Source organism: Phragmites australis, chromosome 18 (genome assembly GCF_958298935.1).
Source record: "Phragmites australis chromosome 18, lpPhrAust1.1, whole genome shotgun sequence".
Lineage (NCBI taxonomy): Eukaryota > Viridiplantae > Streptophyta > Magnoliopsida > Poales > Poaceae > Phragmites > Phragmites australis.
The window spans coordinates 22,809,370-22,819,606 of record NC_084938.1 but is presented as its reverse complement, the minus strand read 5'-3'; the positions used below and the strand labels follow the sequence as shown (position 1 = coordinate 22,819,606).

General features: G+C 44.9%; 1 protein-coding gene across 4 annotated transcripts; it reads right to left on the bottom strand.

The window, feature by feature from the left end:
• Nucleotides 1-5,683: 5,683 nt before the first annotated feature.
• LOC133899028 (phosphatidylinositol 4-phosphate 5-kinase 7-like) lies at nucleotides 5,684-9,789 on the bottom strand. Of its 4 annotated transcripts, none has more exons than XR_009906303.1 (4): nucleotides 8,708-9,789; nucleotides 8,329-8,557; nucleotides 7,764-8,245; nucleotides 5,684-6,469 (listed from the first exon to the last, which is right to left on the bottom strand). XR_009906303.1 is itself a non-coding variant. In XM_062339920.1 (3 exons), exons 1-3 carry the CDS (start codon nucleotides 9,529-9,531, stop codon nucleotides 8,081-8,083), a joined length of 1,218 nt encoding a protein of 405 aa, XP_062195904.1. In that variant the 5' UTR covers nucleotides 9,532-9,789; the 3' UTR covers nucleotides 7,068-8,080. The 4 variants fall into 4 exon arrangements, 1 of the variants encoding a protein (XP_062195904.1); XR_009906301.1 differs by lacking the exon at nucleotides 5,684-6,469 and adding an exon at nucleotides 7,068-7,679; XR_009906302.1 differs by lacking the exon at nucleotides 5,684-6,469 and adding an exon at nucleotides 7,068-7,626.
• Between the last annotated feature and the right edge of the window lie 448 nt (nucleotides 9,790-10,237).

The window sequence follows — 10,237 nt, the reverse complement described above, 5'->3', positions numbered from 1 at the left end:
TAAAGCCTCTGGGAGCTGCGCTATTCATCCAGCCCTTGCCGATGAGGGTTGTTAGATCTGCAATGGGAGGCCAATGGAGGGCCTCCTACAAAAGGAGGATCATTTACACCATTGCAGATCTAAAATGCTAAGGTCCCTATTAATGGTCAGGAGATGTTAGATCCTAGACTCTATTAGGATTTGGGATCTAGGGAGTTGTCATCAGTGGAAGCTAGTTGTTGTCGTCCACAGTCAAAGCGGAGTGGACCTGCGTGGTTGCAGGGTTGTTATCATCATGACTGACTAAACCGGCGTCCTCATCTCCAATAGCGAAGATTTCTCAAGGGCAACCTCCACTGGAGGAGGAGTCTAGATCCATCAAGATTTCTTATCGGATTGCTCCAAGTAGGTATCTTGACAATCCATGTTGTCGGAAGCTATGGGGAAGGATCTCGGCTTGTGGTGAACTTCACTTTCGTGGTTGTCTTGGCAGCTAAGCAGTCAAACTCGATACCATAGTCCTTGGCGCACTGATCCATGAAGCGACTTACCTCATCATCGGAGTCGTCGCAAGATAACTCTTCGTCGAGGTCCACCGAATCGATCATCGGCTCGTTGTTGGAGGGTAAAGTTGCTATAGAACCTCTTATCTGAGAAACCAATCCTTGGTGCAGGCTTGGGCGAAGTCAACAACATGTTGTGTGTAGATGTTTCAACACATATTGTTATTATCCCCACAGATGACACCAACTGTCGATGATTGGTGAACCGTTGATCTTACAAGCTTGTAGAATAGATGGTGAATGCTTTGAGTAGACGAATCAAAGGAACACATGTATGGGTTTTTAGATAAGTTCGTACCTCCCTTAGGATAAGAATCATATGTCCTGTGTGTAGCTAGCCTAAATGAATCTAACCTAGTCGGCAACTTCCTTGCTCTGCTTGTAGCTTGTAGAGAGACTTGATCTACTTGTAATGGCATAATGACTTGTATTGCTCCTTCTTGCGCAGGGTCCCCTGACTTCATATATAGGGGGTTGTCATAAGGCCTCTAGAGACTTTACTTCCTAGTTTTGGAGATAAACTTCCCTGATACGAGATATCCTGAGCATCTGCAGACAGTTTCAATACATCCAGGGATTCCCTCCCCAGGGATAGAGATACCTCAAGAATGACGAAAAACCCTAGGGTGTCCGAATATGTTTATTCTATACTACTCATCGTCAATATTAGCAACTTGATCACTTGTAGAGATGAATCGAATATCCAAAGCTTTATGTGCAACTCGTTCACAAACAAAATGATAATCCACCTCAATGTATTTGGTTATGGCATGGAAGATTGGATTTGAAGTTAAGTAAACCAGACCAATATTACCACACCACAAATAAGGCACCCGTGAGTGTAGGGCACCAAGTTCACCGAGTAAGTCTTGTATCCATTCAATTTCAGTAGTTGCATTGGCAATACACTTGTACTCAGCTTCAATACTCGATCAAGATACCATCTGATACTTCTTGGAGCTCCATGAAATCAAGTTGGGTCCAAGAAAGACTGCATACCCACATATGCTTCTTCTGTCATCAGGGCATCTAGCCCAATCAGCATCAAATAACACAATAAGTAGGTAAGACGATGACTTCTGCAGAGATAGCCCAAGACTTGGACTGGCACACAAATATCATTGACAGCAATCCAATGATCTTTAATCCGTGAGCTCAGAAATTGGCAAACTTTGTTGACACTGAAAGAAATATCTAGTCATGTTAGGGTAAGATATTGGAGGGCATACACTGTACTTTGATATTTTGTAGCATCAACTTCAAACAAGATTGTGTTGCTGAGCTTGGACAATTTTTCTGTGCTACTCATTTGTGTGAGAACAAGTTTGGCTTGAAACATAACGCCTTCGGAAGAAGATCCAGGTCATATTTGTGTTGTGACAATACAAGACCATGCGAAGTGTGAGTGACTTCAATACCAAGAAAATAACTAAGCATGCTAAGATATTTTACTGCAAAATCTGAACAGAGTTGGAGAAGAAGCTGATATGTGGTTTGAGGATATAAGTTGATGATAATAATGTCATTGACATATGTGCGCATGTAAATGATAATCTGAACAAGAGACACGTCAGCTTTGGATGGTGTAAAACCAAGTTCCTGCAGCTTGGAATTTAACCGAGCAAACCATTCTCGCGGTGCTTGTTTTAACCCATAAAGTGATCTATCAAGTTTGCAAAAGAAACAGATGGCGTAGATATTCATAACCTTGTGGTTTTCGCATGTAGGCATCCTTGTGCAAAACACCATGAAGGAAAGCATTTTGTATATCAATTTGTTGCAAGTTCCATCCACGAGACATTGCCAAAGACAAGAGATCCTGAATAATAGTTGGTTTCACTACCGGAGAAAATGTATCCTCATAGTAAGTGATGTAGCATTGCTTGAAGCCTTTGGCTACTAATCTTGTTTTGTGACACTCTACTTTGTCATCACCATGTCGCTTCAACTTGAAAACCCATTCACAGTCAATGACATTGAGTCCTACCCGAGGAGGAACTAAGTGCCACGTGTTGTTTCACTACAATGCAGAGAACTCAGTATTCATAGCTTCTTTCCACCTGGGAGAACTCATGGCAATAGCATGTGAAGAAGGATCGATCAAATCTTGATCATGAGAAGGCGCCGATGTAGCGAGATAGGACACGGTGCCATCGGTTCGCTGCTTGGGACATCAAACATTGTATTGCGGTCATGTACCATAACGGTGTGGAGCCAATTGAGGTCATGTAGGGGTTTTCAGCGTGATTGACACATAATCATAGTACTCCCTCCGATCATAAATATTTATCGATTTTTTACTTTTTATAGTCTTTAATGCATAACTTTGACCATTATTTTTTAATTATAATATCTAATAAAAATATAATATTATACATATGATTTTTATATTTCCAAACTAAATATTCTGGAAGTTATTGACGGTCCAAGTTTCTGGACCTTGATCAAAGCGACAAGTATTTATAATTAGATAGAGTACGTATTATCAATAAAATTCATATATCAGGGAACTCTTAGATCATTTTTGTAATTGGGTGTTCCTTTTCTTGTATTGTATGACTGAATTTAGCTGCTCTTCTTTTGAAACAGAACTTCCTGATAATTCGTTCCACTTCAGTACCATGGCATATCACGTTTTCCTTCGAGACTGACTCACCGATAGGTATCCAAGCGATCCATTTTCAAAGGGGCGTTCATAAACAGCAAGTCTTCTTGCCCGCAAAAAAATAAAATAAACTGCAAGTCTTCAACTGGTCCAAATGATTTGCCGGTCAAATTAAAACACCAGAAAAACACACTAGATAAACGTTGCTTGTGCTTTCATCATCCATCTATCCAGACGGAACCCACAACGAGAAACTTGGAAGGGACAGGGATTGTGATTTGCTAGGCCAATCAAACCCTCATGGGCTCGGAATGGACGGATATACTTCGCCGAGTCAGATACATGAACCTTTATAAAGCGAACCAAACACAACATGACTAGAAATTTTGCAATATTATTCTGTTCCACCTAAACCATGAGATGACAGATTGTTCATTCCGACTAGAAATTTTGCAATATTAGAAATTTTGCAAAGGCTTGATCCCGTGCTTTGTTTTCTTCTTGGAGGGTAAGGACAGAGTGTTTCTGCAAAGTTGTTGCATTTTCGCTTTTCAGCGATCAGCCATTAGAAAGAGCTAGTATTATGGTATATTTAGATACAGTGTATTTGTATCAAAATCCTTAAATTTCATAAAACTAGCAGCATAGCTCACGCAAATAGCGCAGCTAACCCTTTTTTCTCTGTCCTTTCTCCATCACTCGAGCGCTTGCACAACCGCCTTACTTGAGATCGGGCATCGTTAGGTGGAGCTCATCGCATCACAAACGCTATCTTCATCCTTATGTGTTTGCCATTCCCATCGACGAAGGTCTCGTCCAGGCACCAGGCTAGGATGACGCTGTCCTCGAGCGCTTGGCAGCCGCCCTGTCAGACTTAAGCCATGTACACTTAGATGGCAAGACGTTTATCGGCAGTCATACGTTTTACTTGCCACCGTGGAGGCCAGCACGGGCGAGTGCGGGCGCTCACGGGCAGAGTCGCCGCTCCACCAGGCGTTCGACACTTCGACCTGGCCTGTGGAGGCGGGCGCTTGAAAATAGCTGGAGTGTGTCGTGTGTGCACTGGATAGATGGACGTTTAAACGGGATCCTAATTTCATTCAGACATTTAAGCAGCTATACGCCTATACAATAGTTGTTTCCGTTGAAGTTTGAGGATATTGTACGGCTGCTTGATGATTCTCTCTTTAAGAACGTCTTTGCGTTGTACATACATTAGTGCCATCTTGTGGAGCTCGTTGCCGGCCTCGCAGACGCTACCTCGATCCTCTTGTGCTCGTCGTTCCTATCGGTAAAGGTCTCGGCCAAGCACCACGCTAAGACGATACTATAGGCATTTTTCATCTCAATTTGTAAAGAAATCAAAGTGCAATTTTATTTAATTTGCTAATTTATTTAATTTTATCCGAATTTCACTCTTTTTCCTAGGTTTATTTGTTGTGGAATATTTTTTCTATTTTAATACGAATTTTATTATTATGAAATTGTATTTTACCTGGACTCTTTAAATAGGTATTTCACTTCCTAATTCTTAAATAAATCAAGTTGGTAAATTTCTTTATTTTCCCCAAATTTCAGCTATTTATTTTACATTGACTCTTTAAATAGGTATTTTATACTTCCTAGTTTGTAAAGAAATCAAGTAGGTAATTTTATTTAATTTTTTATTCCGAATTTTAGATATTTACGAATTGTAGTTGTCATTGACTCTTGTTTAATCTAGATTGTTAAAAGATAATAACAATCAACAGTTTAGATTTTTATCTTTTACCGAATAACGTGGCAATTTCTAAATCTTGAGAGCGAATGTAGATTCTTCTTTTAACTTTATTATACTAATATAATAGATTTTAGGGACCAATCCCTCAACATCAACATATTTTTTCAACAATCTTCTTCAGAAATTTTTAATACAAACTATTTTTTCAATTAAAAAGAGAAAAGACACCCAACACCGAAAAAAATCTATGGCACCGCACCAAGGGAGGGATGTTGACCATTAACCCACCCACAATACAGCACTTGCCATGTGGCATAAATCTAGGCCCGGTGCTTGAACCGGCCATGGTGCCATAGATGTGTATGGTCGGTTTAGCACCTCGCAATCTCCCACCAACTAAGGGTTTATTTGATTGTGTAGTTAAGTGTAGTTTGTTATAAAAAAAGTATGACCAAAAAATTATTAGCCATAAAATATGATAAAGTTAGTGAAAAAACTGAGTTTATGATGTATTAGCTAAGAGCTAACAAAATATGATTTATCATAGTTGTGACAGTTAATTAAATAATTGCTTAAAAATATAAGGTGTGACTAACATTAGATATGGCAAACTTAGGCGCTAACCAAACAGACCCTAAAACAACGCTAGATTGCTTCTTCCAACGAGGCATATCCATGAACAGTGAGATATTTATGGTAACCTTATCAATCTTCAAACTTCGTATCTTCAGTCTTTAATAGATACTATATAAATACGTGTGTAGTAATGTAAGTGTATACATACATCTGCAAATTATACTGATGGTTTTTAAAAAACATAATAGGTACATGACTCCTTAATTTTACTAACAACTACCGGTTGCTATCCTAACGTGCCTGCTCTACATTAAGCAGATGCATGGCTCCTTACACCATGTCCACAGCCCAGCCTCGGCCAACAGCGACAGCTTTGAATAATGCATGCCGAAAGAAAGAGCAAGCCTACAGCAGCAGTAGCTTCTCGTCCAAGAGAACGTAACAAGCAATATGAAATGCACCGCGTAGGGTGCAGGGAAGCGACGTACCAACGAAAGCCGCATACCAGATGGACCAGCGTTCTCCCTGTTCTTATCCCCATTGACATGTCGCCCTCCCAGAGCTTGCTTTATCTCGTTCCGCCATGTCACCGTGATGGGACCTTGAGCATCGTGGATTGGAATATCATCATGCTGGCTGGATACGTCAAAGTACAAAACTTTTCCAAATAGATTTTCTTCCCTGAACGGCTGTGGCAATTTCGTTGCATGTAGAAGAAACTTTTCCAAATAGATTAGCCGGCCGAAGTGATGCACGTCATGCTCAATTTGGTATGGAGTGGCTCATGTGCTGCAAACAATCATTGTGGCTACTGTGTAGGGTGAAGGCCACTTTGGTGAAACTTGGACGCCTCGAGTGGTTCTTTTCATGCAGCATGTATGGCGATGGAATCCGACAGTCGGCAGCATCTCGGTGCGCATGTCGTTTCGTAGACTGCAGAAGAGAAGCTTAACTTCGTTTCAGAGAGAGAAGTTTAACATGGGCAGGCATTGAGACGGGGGAAATGCAGAAACATCCATTCCAAACCTGAAATCAAAGGAAAACAAACATAATTCTTTTGGATCTATGTTGAAGCTAGCCATGCTCACAAGCAACAACGGCAGGGCAGGTTGAACCTGAGAAAATACAGAATTATCCATTCCAAACTGAAGTCAAAGAGAAGTGTATGTATGACATGATGGGTACTGTGATAAGGTCAGAGCACACAGCAGAAGGAAATCAATTCTACAATACCAGATCTCTAAGCATTCAATTCAATACAAACAGACAAATTGTCGCCTGTCTTAAGAGCTGCGTACCTTTAACAGGAGATGTTTTTTTAAAAAAAATAAAGAGCTTCAGTTTATAAATTCCTTGCAGAGTTACAGGTCGGCTTATCCAAACCAAATGCAAGGAGTTATCCACAATGGAACACAAGCTACCATTTGGAGTGCCTACTTCAATTCAACCCCATTGTGTCTGTTCTTCAGGTGACATTTGAACTGTTGAATTGGGTAAGATTTTTTTTTTTGGAAAACCAATTGGGTAATAAGAGATTTTGAGGTGTGGTCCTGAAGTCTCATGCTGTACTTTTCATGTACTTCAGGCATTACATTCAAGTGCCAAATTCTGCAAAAAAACTTCCGAGCCATGATCCTCAGTTCTGATGATGAATATTTTACATGCCAAACATTTATCTGCATCTGTCACTACAAAAGGAACCTCGACAAGAACAAGCGGCCAGATGAATAAACGAAATTATTGAGACTTCTGACATATCGCCGTCGGTGCACGGCCAAAGCAGATGGCGTCTCACGTAGTGCAATGGAACGATTGGATTTGAACTTTTGAAACCATATAAATTTCCTGCGGTTGCTTCCCTGACGCAACGAAATTTATGGCTGCGACTGGACCCAGCGTACAGCGTCAGCAATGCATTTGTTACCTTAACATCTGCAGGATTCATTTATCCATGACCCCAGTGCAAGAGCTTGGAGCAGCAAGTGGACCCAAGTATACTATAAACTGCACTGAAAATCAGTCTGAGATCTTGAAAATAGTGATTTTTTTTAAGGAAGTCCAGATGCAGGGAATGGATAAATAGATCAGAGGCAGTAAGATAGAGCGGCAAGGGATTAGTGGTGCCAGAAGAGATTACAGTCACCCATGTGCAAGCTTCAAGTACGATCACAAATGGAGAATCACTGCACATGAAGCCACAAGTTCAAACCGGCAAGATTTGCCATTGCAGCATTTGCTACGAGGAACAGAGGACAGCACAGGTATTCCGTCAAAAAAGAGAGCATATGTACATGTACATTGTAATATTGCGCATACGCACCTTATAGGCGCAGCAGAAGACAAAGCCATTGACAGATCACCTCCTCCATTGATACACATGGAACCATCTACAACTTACAGATTGCAAGGAGGAAGAAGATAACCACCAGCTCTCCAGTTGCAGTCTAGCACAATCCGAGCCTCTTCGGGAAAACACCAGCAGCTCAACCCTTTGGTGGCTGCCGGCCATACTGACCTCTCCAACACGGGGCAAGCGGTTGTGCTGCTCCGGTCGCGAACCTTGGCAATCAGTTATTGCCATTCTTCACTACTCTAATGTACAGTTTACAAGTGTAGGCCACAATTCTTGAACACACTTCACACATCGATGAGACAGATCTTGCCATCTATTCTGTTCTGCACAGCCTTGATCGCAGCCACTCGGGCAGCCGTGGCCGCTCGGTTTGCAGCCATGACGGCCTTGTTCACCTGCTCATCTACTCTCGGGAGGCAATAGGCTCTGTCTGCAGCTCTTTGAGCAGCCTAATTGCACAATGAGACAATTAGAATTCTTGAAGCAAGTAAGCATGCCAATTGTCAATATGTAATCCTAAATTGTTGTATACCTGTAGGACGCGCTGAACAGCCGGATCGGACAGAGGCAAGGTGTTCTTCAGAGTCCCGGAATCCCACTCCCCTGATCGCACATCACCATTCCGAAATGAGTACATCCCAAACCCCTGCTTCCTCCCTTCGTGCCAAGAGCCCTCGTAACAATGGCCATTGGCAAAGCTGTACACACCGAAACCGTGGATCTTGTCTGCAAAGTACTCCCCTGCGTATCGATCACCATTCCTGCAACGGATTTTAAGAACTAGAATTAGCAATCGAACAGTACTCACAATTCGACAATGAAATTTCCAAAGAAAAACTAATCAATATTGCAATGGCGTGTTGTTGGCTGGGCAACAAAAGATTGGATCTTTGCAATGTAATGGTGTCTACCTGAAATGGTAGCAGCCGAGGCCGTGCTTGACGCCGCGGTTGAACTCGCCAGCGTACGAGCTGCCGTCGGAGCAAGTCTGGGAGCCGATGCCGTGGCTCTGGCCGCCGGCCCACTCGCCAGCGTAGCAGTCGCCGCTGTAGAAGCGGTAGACGCCGTGACCGTGGCGGAGGCCCTGCCAGTACTGGCCGCGATAGCGGCTGCCGCGCGCCCAGCTCTCGACGCCGTAGCCGTCGTACTTGCCGTCCACCCAGTCGCCCTCGTATTTGCCCTTCCCGAAGAAGTTGTACACGCCGCTGCCGCTACAGCGGCCCCCGTAGAACTCCCCCTCGTAGTAGTCCCCGTTGCTGTAGAACTCCACGCCCTCCCGCACCGCGTGTCCGTCCGCCTCGGCCTTCCCCTTCTTCCGCTGCTCCTCTCCCTCTCCCTCGCCGATGAACCACTGCACTGAGGCCGAGAACGCGGGCGAGCGCCGGACTCGGCGGAGCCGGGCGACTGCGGTCGCGGTTGCGAGGGCGGCCCCTGCCGCGGCCGCCAGGAGGGCAAGGTTGTGGCCGCCCCGGCGCAGGAGGAGCACGGCGAGCGCGAGGAGCGGGAGGAGGAGGACGACGAGGAGCAGCACGGACTGGACCGGACCGGGCCGGAACCGGTTGTGGGCCTGGCGGAGCAGGGCCCGGGTCTTGCCCAGCGGCGCCTGCTCCTTCTTGTCGTCGGGCTCCGGGTCGTTGAGCTCGTGGAAGGACGCGGTCCGCACGGTCGGCGACCGGAGCAGCGACGACGGCGTCCGCGTCAGATTACCCGCCCCGCCGCCGCCGTGCCCGTCCATTCCTCCTCGCCGTCTCGCCCCCGCCGCGTCAGCTTCCCTCCTGCTTCCGTCAATCCGCCCTCTCTCGTTTCTCGTCAGGCTGCTTCTGCTGCCTCCTCAGATTGAGATCGATGCAGAGGGAGTGGTTGAGAAGCGAGGGAAGAGGAAGAGGAGGGGAAGGGGACGGAGAGGCGCCTCTTATAACCACCGGGCGGCGGTGAGCAGCTTCCCTCGCGGGCTCAACTCAATCTCCTCTCCTCGCAGGCAACGCGAACCGCCGCGGCGAGTGACCGGATCCCCGCGCCCCCTCCCGACCCGATAGGGGCGAACCACTCTCACTTACGTGTGGGGCCGACTGGGGCGCCAGGCTTGTGGGCTCGGAGTGGCTGTAGGGCGGTGGGCTTGTGGGCCCGGATCCCGGTAGGAAGGGCGGTATTGGCCAACCGTGCCTCGTCTCGTCTGCTGGATCGCAGCAATGCGCACGTCGCGAGGATGTCTCCGACGGGGACCCGCGCACGGGTGCCGTCCTATAGGACGAAAACTATAGGAAAAGACCTAAATTATTTTTAATTTCAAAATTTTCTCAGAAACAAAGTTAATAATAATACTGAAAACGAATATAATATCGATAATACAAGAAAATTAGAAATAGTATTGTGAAGACGAAAACAGTATTTTGTAAAAAAGCACCTAATCATAGCTCTGCGGGCTAGAACCATGAATAGAA

What these genes read in the sequence shown, in the direction of transcription:
- LOC133899028 (XM_062339920.1), bottom strand. Translation starts at nt 9,531, where the DNA reads ATGGACGGGCACGGCGGCGGCGGGGCGGGTAATCTGACGCGGACGCCG. An exon ending in CTCGGCTGCTACCATTTCAG is followed by an intron (nt 8,558 to 8,707) that starts GTAGACACCATT and finishes AATCCGTTGCAG; the next exon opens with GAATGGTGATCGATACGCAG. An exon ending in CTGTTCAGCGCGTCCTACAG is followed by an intron (nt 8,246 to 8,328) that starts GTATACAACAAT and finishes TTGTGCAATTAG; the next exon opens with GCTGCTCAAAGAGCTGCAGA.